We start from the raw sequence: 17,492 nt of genomic DNA, 5'->3' as shown, positions 1-17,492 counted from the left end.
TTGCCATTGGATTCAGAACACAAATATTATCATGACCATGCTAAAGAATTAAACACTACAAACCAACAAACCAAAGAAAATTGACACAAATCTTTACTCATTAGAACGGAAAGACTGGAAAAAAAATATTAAAATGTCAATACGTTTGGGTCTGAGAAATCAAAATATGAGTAAGTTTTTTTTTTAAGAGGCAGGGTCTTGCTTTGTTGCCCAGGCTGGAGTGCAGTGGTATGATCATAGTTCACTACAGCCTTAAATTCCCAGTCTCAAGTGATCCTCCTGCCTCAGCCTCCTGGGTAGCTGGGACTACAGTCATGCACTACCATGCCCAGCTAATTTTTTAAAAAATTTTTTGTAGAAATGGGGTCTCGCTATGTCACTATGTTGCCCAGTTAGTCTTGAACTCCTGGCCTCAAATGATCTGCCCACCTCAGCCTCCCAAAGGGCTAGGATTATAGGCATCAGGCACCATGCATGGATTCTAATTTTTCTTTAATGTCCAATTATTACTTTTGAAGTCTTTCAAACACTTTATTTTTAAATATTATTTATTTTAGCCTGGGTGCAGTGGATCATGCCTATAATCCCAGCACTTCAGGAGGTCGAGGAGGGTGGGTCACCTGAGGTCAGGAGTTTGAGACCAGCCTGACCAATATGGTGAAACCCCATCTCTACTAAAAATACAAAAATTGGCCGGGCTTGGTGGCTCACGCCTGTAATCCCAGCACTTTGGGAGGCCCAGGCAGGTGGATCACAGGAGGTCAGGAGTTCAAGACTAGCCTGGCCAATATGGTGAAAGTCTCTACTAAAAATACAAAAATTAGCCAGGCGTGGTGGTGAGCGCCTGTAATCCCAGCTACTCAGAAGGCTGAGGCAGGAGAACAGCTTGAACCCAGGAGGCAGAGGTTGCAGTGAGCTGAGATCTGGCCACTCGAGGGCAACAGAGCAAGACTCCATCTAAAAAAAAAAAAAATTACAAAAATTAGCTGGGTGTGGTGGTGGGTGCCTGTAATCCCAGCTACTCGGGAGGCTGAGGCAGGAGAATTGCTTGAACCCGGGAAGCAGAGGTTGCAGTGAGCCGAGACTGCACAACTGCACTCCAGCCTGGGCAACAGAGCAAGACTCCGTCTCAAAAATAAACATATAAATAAAAAATAAAAATAAATACTATTTATTTTGAAATTGCAATATATGCAATGAATGCAAGAGATTACACATTTAAGAAGTCTCCCTCCCACCCCGTTTTCCTTCCCAGATGCATCCATTAATAATTATTTCTTGTCTATTATTTCAGAGTTAGTCTATGTATATGCAAGCATAGATTTATATACATTTTTTGAAACACAAATAATGGCATTTCATATATACCGTTATGGATCCTGATCTTTTCACTTAATAGGTATCTTTGCGATCTTTCCATATCAGAACATATACATATATATCTGCCTCATCCTTTCTGCTATGTTTCACTTTTAAAATGAGGACGAAAACTACAGAAGTAGTTTTGTTCTCAATGATTTCCCTTTCTTTCATTAAAAACCAAGGCAAAAATGGAACCTCAGTGGGCAGAATTTCACATTTGAGGAACTGTACCTTCTCTTCTTGGATCTTTTCCTCAATCCTTTTGGAGGCCACCTCATGGGCCTTGAAGAGGGCAATGGTGCTGGTTTCGTCAGGGTCTAGGATGTTCCCATTGTCATCTCGCACCACCAGATCTAACCCCAGCATTCTGGAGAGAAAGGAGTAGTCAGCTGGTTCTCCTCACCAGGGGCAGACTTTTTACTGAGGAGTCCTTGTCAAGGAGCCCAGAGGATCCATAGTTAGAAAGGGAGATGCTGGACAAGCCCAGGGAAGCACACCTCATTGACTTTTCTCATTTCAGTTTCTGCCACCTTTCAACACTGTTAGAAAACTCATGAGATGATATTAGCCAAAGTCGTAGAAGGATATGCAAATATGGTCCATAGACCCTCAAGAGAAAAGTAAAATTGGCACTGATTCTGACTAAATTCCTCTGGCCAATGCTTCTTAACTGTAATCTTCTGTTATTACGAAGAGGAACTATGAAATGAAGTAAATAGAGCAAACAAAATTAAGATTCAACCTGTGTTTAATAAACACCTCCTTTGCCAGGCGCTGTGGTTCACGTCTGTAATCCTAGCACTTTGGGAGGCTGAGGTGGGCGGATTACTTGAGACCAGGAGGTCAAGACCAGCCTGGGCAACATGTTGAAACCCTGTCTCTGCTAAAAATACAAAAATTAGCCAGGTGTAGTGGCATACGCCTGTAGTCTCAACTACTTGGGGGGCTGAGGTGTGAGGATGTCTTGAGCCCAGGAAGTTGAGGCTGCAATGGGTCAAGATTGCACCACTGCACTCTAGCCTGTGTGAGAAAGCAAGACCCTGCCTGAAACAATAAAGAAATAAATACATACATACACATATACCTCCTATATACACTTTGCAAACATTGATTGATTATAATGCCATGAGGTAGGGTGGAGGTAAATGTTATTATTTCCATTTTATGAGTAAAGGAATAGACCAAGTGGGCGTGGTCTCACTGTTTATTACATTGCTATGAAGGACCAATGAACAAATTATTTCAGTGCTTGCCTTGATTTCCTTAACTCAAGATGGTCATAAAGGAGACAAGTGAAGTAAGTCCTGGCTTGCTGCTATCTCATGCCCAGAGCATGGGCTCTGGTGTCATTTAGACCAGGATTTGAATCTTGGCTTGAATACTTGCTACCATTATGACCCTGGAGAATTTACTTAATTCTGCAAAACTTTGGTTTCTTCATTTGTATACATTCCTTACCCTTCAAGGTTGTTGTGAGAATTTATTTATTTATATATTTTTTAGAGACAGCCTTAAACTCCTGGGCTCAAGCAGTCCCTGTCTCAGCCTTCCACGTAGCTGGGACTACAGGCTTACATTACCACGCTCAGCTAATTAAAAAAAAAATTGTAGAGATGGGGTCTTGCTATGTTGCCCAGGCTAGTCTTGAACTCCTGGCTTCAAGTGAGCCTCCCACTTCAGCCTCCCAAAGTGCTGGGATTATAGGCATAAGCCATTGCACCTGGCCCTGTTGTGAGAATTTAATAAGATAATGCGTGTACAGTACCTAATACTATATGTAGCATACAGTAAACTCTCAGCTTAAGCTTAAATGTTAGCTCTTGATATGGTTTGGATCTATGTTCCCACCCAAATCTCACATTCACCCCAATGTTGGAAGTGGGGCCTGGTGGGAGGTGATTGGATCATGGGGGTGGATCCTTCATAAATGGTTTAACACCATCCCTTTGGTGCTGTTCTCGTGATAGAGTTCTCACGAGATCTGGTTGTTTAAAAGTCTGTAGCCCCTCCCACCTCTCTCTCTCTTGCTCCTGCTCTGGCCATGTAAGACGTGCTTGCTTCCCCTTCTGCCATGATTGTAAGTTTCCTGAGGCCTCCCCAGAGGCAGAAGCTGGTATGCTGCCTGTACAGCCAACAGAACCATGAGTCAATTAAACCACTTTTCTTATAAATTACCCAGTCTCAGGTATTTCTTTATAGCAGTGTGAGAATGGACTAACACAGCTCTTATCGCAGCAACTAGTAGAAGCGAACACCTGGCTGTGTGTGAAGTTGTAGCTCTGCATATGCTTGGGAATACTAAGGGCCATATCGTGGGTGCAATCCCTCCCCTCAAGGCTTTTGTGCCCAAAGTGCACACAGAAGTAGAAAAAATTTTGCTTAGGCTCAAGAAGTTGAGGACTGTGGTGGAAATAGGATACTGCTATCCGAATACCCAGCATGCATTCCCGGCACCAAAGAGCAAGACCGCTCAGGGATAACACTGCAATGTGCCAAGTCTTTGGGAAGAAAGCAAAAATGCCTCCTCTCCCTCCTCCCTGTTTTACAGCATCTCTATCAAGTGATTTGATCTGGCAGGTTCCTTTCCATGGCGGCCAGACCCACAGGCTACCCAGACTCATGAACAATGGCCATGCTGGCTGCTCGGAGACTGGATCAGGAAGGCACTGACACAGCAGCTCCATTTCCTGAGCTACTTCCAAGAGCTGGAACGGGAAAGAAGTCATGTTCTGCCGTTTGTGGGGTGTGAACATCCTGTGCTAGAGATCACGGGACCTCCAGGCCAATGTCATGGCAAGACACCAAATGACAGAAGTGTCCTATGTGCAATGGAGTTTCCTTATCCCACCTAATTGGCCTTTTATTAATTAATTAATTAATTTGAGATGGATTCTCACTCTGTCACCCAGGCTGGAGTGCAGTGGCGTGATCTTGGCTCACTGCAACCTCCACCTCCTGAGTTCCAGCGATTCTTGTGCCTCAGCCTTCCAAGTAGCTGGGATTACAGGCATATGCCACCATGCCCAGCTAATTTTTATATTTTTAGTAGAGATGGGGTTTCGTCATGTTGGCCAGGTTGGTCTCGAACTCCTGACCTCTGGTGATCTGCCCACCTCAGCCTCCCAAACTGCTGGGATTAAAGGCATGAGCAACCTCACCTGGCCTAATTGGCCTTTTAATAAGTCCTCTGACACCACAAGCCTGGCAGTGCAGCCACTGCGGGTATGGTCTTCTGGGTGGTCAAGTAATAGGGAAGGGCACTATTAATTCTTAACCCTAAGAAGGCAGCATTAGACATGGAGTCAAAAGTCTTGGGTTCAAATTTAACCTTTCCCATTTATTATCTATGTGGCTGGGAAATAAATCACTTAAGCTCACTTGGTCTGTTTCTTTATCCATAAGATGTAAATAATAACAGCTACCTCAACCCTATGTTTTAAGATTATAATCAAGTAATGTATATGAAATGTACATAGAAGGTGTTTCCTAAATACTGCTTGAATCTGAATCTTGCATGGCACGTTCACTTCGGCTACTTCAGAATATAGTTGTCACAGTCTATGACATTTAAATAAGTGGCATAATGATCTGTATTTTAATAGGTCTCTGAGGGATATCCAAGAATTCCAACACTGGAAAAGCAAGGTAGAGGAGGAGGAAAAAAATCACATATGCACAAGTTGAAGAAATTTAGAAAATGAAACTAATTCCAAAAGAATCACCAATAACAGCTAACCGAGGGACCACTTTTGCCTTTTAAGAAAGTGCTGGTCAGGAGGCAAAAACCCCAGGCCACCATTAACTTGGATATAGGACTGAATTTCTCATTTTCCTAAAGGCAGTGATATCTGGAGCCTGGATATGTGCCTGAGTTAATCAGAAGATTAATGAAGTGATTAACTCTGTAGAGGTGATTGTAGCCATAATCAACAGGCTACAAACATGTTTTACTACTCCTGCAAGTCTGCTTTTCACACCCCGTAGACAATGGTCCCAGTTAGGGGGAGATGAAGAGAAATAAAGAGAATGAGTCTGGTATTGATTTGGAATCCACTGTTAGAATAAAAATAGATACAGTCCCAAGTATCTGAAAATGTCAACTTCAGAGGCTTGGTCATTTTCAGGGATTAATTTAGTTTAGTTTAGTTTGTGAGACAGGGTCTCACTCTGCTGCCCAGGCTGGAGTGCAGGCATGCAATCATGGCTCACTGCAGCCTTGAACCTCCAGGTTCAAGTGATCCTCCCGAGTAGGTGGGATGACAGGTGTGCACCACCACCCCCAGCTAATTTCCAAATATTTATTGTAGAGATGGGGCCTCGCTATGTTGTCTGGGCTGGTTCCAAACTACTGGGCTCAAGTGATCCTCGAGCCTCATCCTCGCAAAGTACTGGGATTACAAGTGTGAGCCACTGTGCCCAGCCAGGTTTTTTGTTTTTGTTTTCTTTATTTGGAGTGGAGCAGCCTCAGTCCAAGACCCATCTTTCCTGGTCATCTGTCACCTCCATGGGATCAGAGATCCAACACAGAGCCTGGCCATGGAGGGAACTGTGACATTTTTTTCAACAAAATTAAATGTCTTCAAAGACAAAATGAGAGCAGTGAGCATTATTTTTTGGCAACTCTAAGATCAAAGGTCTGCTGCAAACAGTGTCATTAGCGTGAACATGCCCACTGTTCGCCAAGTTTTCAGTGAAAAGTCATCCCTGGTTTACCTACCTGTTCCCATGATCAATTTTGGCTGTGACTTTCTTTTTGAGCTCTGCCAGTTCATCCTTGGGGAGCGTCCCAGACAGGATCTGGGACCGCCACTCGATCAGGCTGTACGTCATCTGCTGCAGCTGGCGGAAGAGGGTGAGCTTGTTGTTCTACGATGAGAAAATATGATGAAGAAAAGATTCTTAGAAAAAGGTGTGACAGAGGATGGGAACATCCTTTTTTTATTTGTTTGTTTTTAACGGGAATGTCAGACAGATGAGAGGGAACATCTTTTGGCCGATTCTTTTTTTTTTTTTTTGTGATGGAGTCTTGCTCTGTCACCCAGGCTGGAGTGCAGTAGCACTATCTTGGCTCACTACAACCTCTGCCTCCCGGGTTCAAGTAGAGACAGGGTCTCACCATGGATCTACCCGCCTCGGCCTCCCAAAGTGCTGGGATTATAAGCTTGAGCCACCACGTCTGGCCTGGTCGATTTTTTTTTTTTTTTTTTTTTGAGACGGAGTCTTGCTCTGTTGCCCAGGCTGGAGTGTAGTGGCACAAACTCGGCTAACTGTAACCTCCACCTCCCAGGTTGAAGTGATTCTCCTGCCTCAGCCTCCTGAATAGCTGGGACTACAGGAGCATGCCACCACACCCAGCTAATTTTTGCATTTTTAGTAGAGATGGGGTTTCATCACGTTGGCCAGGCTGGTCTCGAACTCCTGACCTCAAGTGATCTGCCCACCTTGGCCTCCCAAAGTGCTGGGATTAGAGGCATGAGCCACTGTGGCTGGCCTGATTCTTTATAAGGTGTTATTTAATCAATCGTGTCATAGAGTAAGCTGCATGCATCCAGGGATTTTAAGAAAATATATTAATAGGAATGGCTTTCTCCCAAGCCATTTCTACACCCTCCCCTCTTGCAACTGTGGAAACTGGTGATTGTAGGGTAAACAGTGGGTCATACTCACAAACATATCAAATCATCCATGTACCCTAAAACTCTAGCCATGCCCCTCCTGGGTTTAAAGCCCTCCAGTGAGTCTCAATGTCCTCCAGACACATATCTTGATCCTTCCATATCTTGACTCTTCCACACATTCCCAGCTGCATTTCATACCAGTCTCCACCCCAACAATCTATGTTCCCTTCCATGCAAAGTCACATCCATTTCTCTCCAAGCCTCCAGATCCTCTCAATATGTTATTTCTTCTTTTGTCCTTTTCCTCCAAATCTACCCCACCCCTATCCTTTTCTGACTCACACTACACCCTCTGCCAACTGGTAATTCTGATTTCTTCAGTCTCAACTTAGATGTCTCTACCTTGAAACTTCAACTTCATGTTAGCGGTCCCACCCACAGTGCCCAGAATTTGTTCCCATGATAGCATGGAGAACCCTGGGTTACACTGACTCATCTGCCTCCCTGCTTAGCTGGTAGGCCTTTATAGGACAGAGAGTTTGTTCATTTGTGTGTCCCTAGAATATAGCTGGTACAAGTAGGCACTCTAGCAAATGTACTAAATGAGTGAATTATGAATGGAGAAATAATTATAATTTCAGAGATAAGAAATAAGAAATACTAGAAAATATAATTTTAAATATTATTTTAAAGTCCCCATTTCCCCAATTGTTAGACCATCCACATATTAAACTGTTAATCTTGGTTTCACTAGTAACTTACTGTAACCAAACTAAATTACCTTACAACTAACTAATCATTTGTTTTTCAATCATTTTAAGAATCAAATACTTGACACCTAAGCCATCACAACCTTCTAAATCAAGCTTGTCCAACCTGTGGCCCTGGATGGCTTTGAATGCAGCCCAATGCAACTTCATAAACGTTCTTAAAACATTATCATATTTTTTTGCAATTTTTGTTTTTTAGCTCATCAGCTATCATTCATGTTAGTGTATCTCATATGTGGCCCAAGACAATTCTTCTTCCAATGTGGCCTAGGGAAGCCAAAAGATTGGACACCCCTGATCTAAATGATTGATGGCTTCCTTTTAATTTTTTTTAAGTTAATGAGCATCCACTATGTGCTGGTAATAAAGTTTCTGCCCTCAAGGATCTAACATTCCAGAGAAGGTAAGACAGCAATAAGAAAGTAAATATATACGCCATATATTATATCATAATATATATATATACACGAGATAATTTCTGATGATGAAAAGTACAAGAAGAATAAATAGGACAATATGATCTTGTGTATACAGGGGAAGGATGTTACTTTAGGTACTGCGTTCAGAGAAAAGTCTTCTGTGTATCACTTTTGAAATGTTAGTTAAATAAAACCCCACAGAATTCCACTGAATCCACATATACTATGAATCTATTTCCTTCTTTCTTTTTTTTGGAAACGGAGTTTTGCTCTTGTTGCCCAGGCTAGAGTGCAACGGCGTGATCTCAGCTCACGGCAACCTCCGCCTCCCGCGTTCAAGTGATTCTCCTGCCTCAGCCTCCCAAGTAGCTGGGATTACAGGCATGCGCCACCACGCCCAGCTAATTTTGTATTTTTGGTAGAGATGGGGTTTTTCCATGTTGGTCAGGCTGGTCTCAAACTCCCGACCTCAGATGATCCACCCACCTCAGTCTCCCAAAGTGCTGGGATGACAGGCGTGAGCCACCACGCCCAGCCCCATTTCTTTCTTCTTTATAGTTGAAAGTCATGATATAGTTATATAACCATATACTTCTGAAATTATAAGAAAACATTCTTCTTATCTGCTGTAAAAACAACTCACACTGGCTGGGCATGGTGGCTCACGTCTGTAATCCCAGCACTTTGGGAGGCCGAGGCAAGAGGATCACTTGAGCCTCAGAGTTGGAGACCAGCCTGGGCAACATAGTGAGACCTTGTTTCTGTAAAATAAACAAACAAACAAACAAAAAAAACCCCAAAAAACAATGCACACACAGAGAGAGATGTTGACAGCACACAATATTCTCTAGTGATGTCCTTCTATGACGATCCTAAGGACACAGATTCCTGGACCAGGTGTAGACTAGAAACAGGGCTGAAAACATGCAAAATACTCCTTAACAAAGAATAAATGAGGAGGAAAGAGGCCTTGGTGTAAAGTAGGGGACAATGAACAAAACTGAGATTAGCAGAGTGTGTTGAAACCCTAACAGAAGTTCAAAGTTCTGTGGCAACACAAAGGAAAGAGATGAAGAACCCATTTATCTTTGATTGCAATATGCTCTGTTAACACCACTGATCTTAAAAAAACACAGTAGGCAAAGCCTGTTTAAAATTTTGAAACTACCTACATTTACTGCTTTTAGCATTTTCTGAATTGCCTCTTCCTCATCCCCCAGTCCTTAGCAAAACATAAAAATGAGGGCTTTTAAGATACTATTTTTAATAAGCAAAGGTAAAAACCCTGCTTTTTTCCTTCAATCTTGTATAAAATGTTTCCATTTCATTTTCTTCAAAATTGGAAAAAGAAGTGAGAAATTAAGCCTATCAGTTTTTGCTTTTCAAAACTGCTAGGCAAAAAGAGACTCTTGTTTTCTTTCTTGCAACGCATTTGTCCACTTTTAGCAATTCAAAATGTTTTCTAATGTTAAGATATTGCTTCTCATAATATGGTAAAGAAAGGGTTCAAAGGCTCCAGGGATCCTCTGTGTGACACAGTGCTTTGTTTGGGGTACATGTGCACAAGTTCTTAGTCTCAGTTACATTAGACACTATCCGTGGCAATTTAATTATTGCCCGTCCATACCAGCCTTGTCTGCCAAGTTTGTCCCCCAAGGAAGGATGAAGACAGTCATTCTTCTCTGATTTACTGTGCCAAGTGAAATCTGAATAGACAAGCTATAACACACCAAAGGAAACAATTTCCCCATTCACTTCAAGGAGATGGACTTTGTTGCTACATTCCTAAGAGCGTTCTAAGCAAGATGTTTCACATAATAGTTGGTCCCTGACACTTCATGGGTTTTGGGGGAAGCATATGAGGACAGGTGAAGAGAAAACCAAACACTCACCAAAAGAGCACGGGCTGGCCGGGCGCAGTGGCTCACGCCTGTAATCCCAGCACTTTGGGAGGCCGAGGCAGGTGGATCACCTGAGGTCAGGAGTTCGAGACCAGCCTGACCAACACGGTGAAACCCCGTCTCTACTAAAAATACAAAAATTAGCTGGGTGTGGTGGCGGGTACCTATAATCCCAGCTACTCAAGAGGCTGAGGCAGGAGAATTGCCTGAACCCAGGAGGCAGAGGTTGCTGCAAGCCAAGATCACACCATTGCACTCTAGTCTGGGTGACAAGAAAGAAACTCCATCTCAAAAAAAAAAAAAAAAAGAGCATGTGCTAAGCTCCTCTGAGGCTCTATTTTCTCTCTCCAGTTGCCCTCCTTCCAGCTCTTTCTTTCCTGAATCCCATACTGCCCAGGCCCGGCTGTTGTAGAAGCCTTCTCAGTTATCTCTCGTCATCACTCACTTCAGCCTTTTCTGCATTATCCGCCACTGTCACATCATCCAAGAATTTCTGTGACCCTCTCCACAAAAGAGCACAATCCTGGAACACAATAGGGACTCAAAAACAAACTTTGACAGCTTAAATTTAAAATAACACTATGTAATACTCTGCTTTCAATGTGAGTGAAGAATGGCTCCACAAAATAAAGCAATCTAAATTTTTTTCAAGATAGCAAAGATATTCCTGCATTTGCTTAAAATTTCTCCCTCTTCTACTTGGAGATACGGAGATACCCGAAGCCTCACTTTTTGTAGTTTTAGTCCAAATATTTATAACTTTTTTTTTAATGGAGTCTCGCTCTGTCACCCAAGCTGGAGTGCAGTAGTGCAATCTTGGCTCACAGCAACCTCCACCTCCTGGGTTCAAACAATTCTCCTGCCTCAGCCTCCCAAGTAGCTGGGATCACAGGCACACACCACACAATGAGATAACTTTCGTATTTTTAGTAGAGACAGTGTTTTGCCATACTGGCCAGGCTGGCCTCGAAATTCTGACCTTAGGTGATCCTCCCACCTCGGCCTCCCAATGTTTATAACTTTTTTTCTTTTTTCAGAATGTCTAGAGATAAACACGAAGTCACAAGAAAAAATAACTTTGCCTTCAATACTCACAGGAAAGCAGGAGTATTATAGAAATTTGAGGGGCCATTTAGGTGATGGCCCAGCTGCAATGGGTATCAGAAAACCTGGACTCTATTCTTCATTTTCCCAAAGAATGCAGACCACAGGGATGGGTAGAATGGTTCATGCCTATAATCTTAGCACTTTGGGAGGCTGGGGTAGGAAGACTGCTTGAGCCTAGGAGTTTGAGACCTGCATGGGCTAAAGACTCTGTCTCTACAAAATGGTAAGACTCTGTCTCTACAAAAAATAAAAAATTAGCCAGATGTGGTGGTGCACGCCTGTGGTCCCAGCTACCAACGAGGCTGAGGTGGGAGGATTGCTTGAGCCTGGGAGTTTGAGGCACCAGTGAACTGTGACTGCACCACTGCCCTCCTGCCTGGGTGGCAGAACGAGACCCTATCTCTGAAAACAAAAAAAAAAAAAACAAAAAAGAGAAAAACAATGCAGACCACAGTCAAAAACCCTTTCTCTGGTCTTCTACCATTCCATGTATAAAAGAATCAATATTCACTCTGTTCACCAACCTTTCCTCTTCCATGCAGATTTTATGACTTAGGGGGAAACAGGCTTGGCTGAAAGTACGGGTACTTGGCTTCTATCTCGAATTCTATCATTAACTTGCTATGTGGCTTCGGGCATATTCCCTCTAGGGTAAACTCATATGTAAAATAAAGAGACTGGCACTAAAATCCATTCCCAAGGATAAGCGTCTTTGAGTCTATGACTGAGACATTAAACTCAATTACTCCTCCCAGGCAGCTTCCTGATTAACTGCATCTGACTCTGATCATCTCACTTGCTTGCACACTCAGTTGGCGTTGAATCAAATTTTCCCGGTGTCGAGCTCATTGCAATCAATCTCATGCCTTTTCCACGTAGCTGTAACACCTGGGTCCAGATGGGGTGTTTGGGTCCTTCTGTGTTCTTGAGCTACACTGACTCCAGGGACCCCGGGAAGAAGAGAATTCCCACTGCCCCAAACACGCTTCCTATCCATTCTAGTGCCTTTTCTCTGTGTCAGATAAAAGTGCAGTCTGACCAGCAAAGGTCTGATTTTTAAAGAAACCATTCAAGTTAAAGGCCATTTTTTGCCTCCTGAAGGAAAAGAAATCCTGACAGCCAGGCAACCAGGTCAGAGGAAATCAAAACTGGAAAAATACCCAAAGCACCACCCATGTCTGGTGCCCATCAGTCAGTCCCACGCCACATCTTGGCTCTCTTGTTAGAGCCACACTGAAGCAGGGCTTGCAACTCCCAGATAAAATGCCCTGACAAGAGGACAAAGTTTGCTATGGGAATTTTCTGTTCTTGGTAATAAGGAATAAGATGCTGGTTTCAAACCATGAGACCAGCTTAATTGTACTTCAGAGATTACGTTCCAGCAGCCAGTAATAACCACCGGTTCAAAGAGATTAGAATCCAGCAGCTTTAAACTGCCTGGATATGCGATGATGGGAAGAAAGGGCCATTCAGTGTGTTCTGCAAGTTCCCCTACCCCCTCTTCCCAGTTATAGGCATTTTCTGCTCCTGATTTTTCCAGAACTATAGACTGCCACAGGGTTCTTTATTGCTGGCAAATTTTAAGTGAGGGGAGATCAGTCCTTTGTACAAACTACATGTTAGCAATTAAATTCACTTGATTGGCTGGGCATAGTGGCTCACACCTGTATCCCAGCACTTTGGGAGGCCAAGGCAAGCAGATCACCTGAGATCAGGAGTTTGAGACCAGCCTGGCCAACATGGTGAAACCCCTTCTCTACTGAAAATACAAAAATTAGCCAGGCGTGGTGATGCGCACCTGTAATCCCAGCTACTCCGGAGACTGAGGCATGAGAATCGCTTGAACCCTGGAGGCAGAGGTTGCAGTGCACCAAGATCTCACTATTGCACTCCAGCCTGGGCGAGAAGAGTGAAACTACATCTCAAAAAAAAAAAATAATAATAAATTCACTTGATTCAACACTATGCCTTCAATACCTTCTATCACCAGAAAAGATCTTCTATCTCTTTTCCATAAGGAGTAGGATTAGATCCAGTCTTCCAAAGTTACACGAACAAAACAGCCCGATTGACCACAATTCACTGAACCCTTTCTCCCATGGGAAGATGAGGAATAGCACGAAACTAAATCTTAGGGTGAGATGGTGCACAGCGTGTTTATGGCATCCAAACACCTTAGAATTTCCAGGACAGTCCTGTATTTGAAAATTCTTGCCCTACTGTGTCCACGAATACACTGCAATTCTTCAGTTTCAAGACCAGATTTTTAGTTGAAAAAGTATGATCCTTTGACTTGAGATGTAGAATTGTTTATATTCAAAAAGTATAACTGAGTTGTTATCGACAAGATAAAAGTTAGACATTACACGAATCCGACCATGTCTAAGTCACTGCATGGGCATCCGGCCATCTAGCAGGGGGATCTGCCCTGATTCCACCTCAGCCGTGTGGAAGCAGGAAGAGGTGTTGACAGAAAGGAAAAGAGGCCAAAGATCAGCTCGCTGGATCTGCTTTCCAAGGCTGGGAAGAATAGTGGATAGAAAACCTGAAACCCATCGACCTAGTTAAGTTACTACGGGGCTGGAGGGAGGCTAGACATTATCTGCCCACCCCTTCTGCCCGAAGCTGGAAGATGGGGAATAACCACAGTAGGTGGGCAACTGCACCCTTACATGACCTCAAGGCAAATGTCACTAAATCTTCTAGTGTGATCCAGCTCTTCTCTTACACTTCTCATTATCAATCAGCTCTTTCTAGGAGCAGAGTTGTGAGGGGTTAGTCAGGGGCTGTCATGTATTGACCACAGTGTGACAGGTACTACCCTGGGTTTTATACAGATTATCCCGCTGAATCCTTACAGCAAATTTGCAAGGCATATAGCACATAAAATCCCCACTTAAGAGAAGAAAAGAAAACTTAAGGAGATCAAGGGACTTGTCTTAGGCAGCAGGATCAGCTAGTAGCCTTCTGCATCCAAGTTCTTCCTGTTTTGGTTTATTTTCAGTAACTATTACTGGGTTTGTCATTTTTTCTGAATATAATAGTACATACCCAGTAAGGGAGAAGCCAGAACTTAAGAACTAGGCAGTCTGTCTGACTCCAATGTCCAAGGTCTTGGCACGTCACCAGGAGGCCTCCTTGATCACAATGTTCCCTCCTTTCCTGAACAACCAATGAAAATACACCCAGTGACTAGTTCCAACTGAGGCACAGCAGTATAGGGAAAGACCATCAGAAACTGCCATACATTTGCAGTTTCTCTGTATTTTGGAATGACCCGGGCCTCCTGGACTTGAATTTAAACCAAGCAGGTTCTCTATGTATGGTGAGAAATTTAGCTTGGCTGCTGAGTGCTCAAGGCCACTTTGCCTAAGATAATTGTTCCAAAGGAAGCGACCTTGGATAAGGGGCCATACAGAAGGGAGCTTCAGAGTCTCGGGCAGGCAGTCGGGTAAGAGGGAAGCTATGCCAAGGCTTCCCAGAGGGAGGGTGTCCAGATGGCTACTGCTTCCAGCTAAGATAATATCAAAAGCACATGCTCCCATTGGCGGAGTCCTTGATGGTCTGTCAGCAACATAGATCACAGCCACTCTCTCTTTCCATACTCTCATAGTTGTACGCAGTCAACACGGCAGCTTTTACATCAACTTTTGCAGAGGAACAACATCCAGCAGACTTGAAGTGTTCAAGTGACTTGCCCAAGGCCACAGAACTGGTCAAAACAGGACCCGCACAGGATACTCAGCTTCCCAATTCCTGGGCCAGTGTCTGTCTCCTAAAACCTGCCTCTTCTCCTGAGCATAAGGCCAACACCCACTGGGGAAGACAATCCAACAGAAAACAATAATAATATACCTAAGGAACAGAGAGACCACGGGGGGAGTCATCTCTTCTCTCCACTTTGGATAAGTGGGTTCACCTCTGTTCTGTGTACATACTCTCCTCCCCTTTAAGACATATTTATGATTATTCTACATGGTTACCGTATAACTGCTAAAAATAAATCACAGCTAGGCAAGTATTTTTCCTTTCTAGAATAATCACCAGTGTCTACATGGCTGGGCTTAATCTGGTTAGTGGATTGCATTTTCCCCTCATATGAGACTGTGGATCCACAACGTAAATTTCTGGTGAACTGAGACTGAAAAGAACAAGGAAATGTACTATAGAAATGCAGGATTTCTAAGACATCACAGGTATCTTTTTTTTTTTTTTTTTTTTTTTTTTTTTGAGAAAGGGTCTTACTCTGTCACCCAGGCTGGACTGCAGTGGTATAATCATGGCTCACTGTAGCTTCGACCACCCGAGCTCAAGCAATCCTCCCACCTCAGCCTTCTGAGTAGCCTAGATTACAGGTATGTGCCACTGTGCCCAGGTAATTTTTGTAGAGATAGGGTCTTGCTATGTCACCCAGGCTGGTCTCAAACTGCTGGACTCAAACAATCCCGCAGGCTTGACCTCCCAAAGGGATGGGATTACAGGCGTGAGCCACTATGCTGGCCACAGATGTCTTTAAAGACATCAAACAGAGTGTCTGGTGTTGTAATCTACAGGGGGAAATGCAAGAGAGAAATAATACAAGTATTGCTACATACTAGTAAAATCTGTATCTATCTTTACATGGACTGAAGGAACTTAAGAATCAGAAAGCAAAAACATCAATAACAGCATACAGCGGGTGAAAGGAGATGGGAGATGGGACACGAAAACCAGAGATTTGGGTTTTCACTTGTTTCCTAGTGAAACATAATATTGAGGTTTGCTACTTTGATACAGAAATGTTTCAGTAAGAAGTTCAGAAATTCTGCCTCAAGTGAACTGTCAATGCTTTAGGAAGGGACAGGAAAAAAAAATAAAAGAGAAAGCCACAATTAATACTAGGATGGTACAAAAATAATTGTGGGTTTTGCCATTTAAAGTAACGGTGAAAGCCGCAATTACTTTTGCACTAACCATAATAACAAATCTTAGTGGACTGTTCCTTACTGGATGAGCATGTATCAAGAGCAGAAGCAGGTTTCTCAGTCCTATCAACTGACTGAGAATTTCTACAAAGAATGTCTTTTAGTCAATCAACAGCGGCTATAAGACATTTTAAATTATTCACAAATACCAAAATAATTATGTTATTAGATATCTAAATTAAAATGAGAAATGTGCTGCCCTCGAAGAGGGGATGGCTTTTTTTTTTTTTCTTCTTTTTTTTTTAAACGGAGTCTCCCTCTGTCTCCCAGTCTGGAGTGCAATGGCACAATCTTGGCTCACTGCAACCTCCGCCTCTCGGGTTCAAGCGATTCTTCTGCCTCAGCCTCCCGGGTAGCTGGGACTACAGGTGGCCATAACCACGCGCAGCTAATTTGTGTATTTGTAGTAGAGACAGGGTTTCACCATATTGGCCAGGCTGGTCTTGAACTCCTGTCCTTGTGATCCGCCCACCTCGGCCTCCCAAAGTGCTGGGATTACAGGCGTGAACCACTGTGCCCGGCCTTTTTTTTTTTTAACCAAATTCTGCTACTACAACATGAAACTCTCCCACCAAGGAAATGCTCAACAAGACCTTATCACCTTTAACTACTAAGAGATTTTGGCAGCCAAAATACATGAGTCCTAATTCTTCATCCCCGCTCACTTTTTTTTTTTTTTGAGACGGAGTTTCACTCTTTTCCCCCAGGCTGAAGTGCAACAGCGTGATCTTGGCTCACTGCAACCTCTGCCTTCCCAGTTCAAGCGATTCTCCTGCGATTCACCTGCCTCAGCCTCCCGAGTAGCTGGGATTACAGGCACAAGCCACTACACCCAGCTAATTTTTGTATTTTTAGTAGAGAAGGGGTTTTACCATATTGGGACAGGCTGGTTTTGAACTCGTGACCTCAAGTGATCCGCCCTCCTCAGCCTCCCAAAGTGCTGGGATTACAGGCACGAGCCACTGCACCTGGCCCCCATTCACTTCTTTCTTCAGTCTATTCAATGGTAGACCTGGCACAATTACTTGTGGATGTGTAGAGGACATAGGTAATAAACTGGGCACACCAGTTGTGTTTTAGCAAGAAAAAAAGTTGGCCTCACTCATACTCTCCAGTCTCATACATCTTTAAAAAAAAAAAAAAAAAACTCTTTTCCCAATACTGATTATCTAATGCATTTCAACACTCATCAATTTCCAGAAAGAACATGTTAAGGAACCAACCCACGTACATGCAATTCCTCATCCATCAACCTTGTTACATCCACCCAACTAACTAATCAATAAACCAGAACCAGAGAGTACTCTCAATATAAGTGCAAGATGATCAATGAAGGCCACGGGGCTGACAG

General features: G+C 43.3%; 1 protein-coding gene across 2 annotated transcripts in view; it reads right to left on the bottom strand.

Annotated features, from left to right (window-relative positions):
• DOCK5 (dedicator of cytokinesis 5) overlaps positions 1-17,492 on the bottom strand; it is a 233,154-nt gene that overhangs the window by 120,130 nt on the left and 95,532 nt on the right. For both annotated transcript variants that reach the window (XM_003823556.6, XM_024929894.4), the window contains exons 6-7: positions 6,080-6,228; positions 1,594-1,729 (exon numbers count right to left, since the gene is read on the bottom strand). In XM_003823556.6, the coding sequence (XP_003823604.1) occupies positions 1,594-1,729; positions 6,080-6,228 (285 nt within the window). The remainder of the gene's footprint in view (positions 1-1,593; positions 1,730-6,079; positions 6,229-17,492) is intronic.

The sequence above is a fragment of the Pan paniscus genome, chromosome 7 (genome assembly GCF_029289425.2).
Source record: "Pan paniscus chromosome 7, NHGRI_mPanPan1-v2.0_pri, whole genome shotgun sequence".
Lineage (NCBI taxonomy): Eukaryota > Metazoa > Chordata > Mammalia > Primates > Hominidae > Pan > Pan paniscus.
The sequence above is the reverse complement of the archived record's forward strand: the minus strand, read 5'-3'. Positions and strand labels throughout refer to the sequence as shown.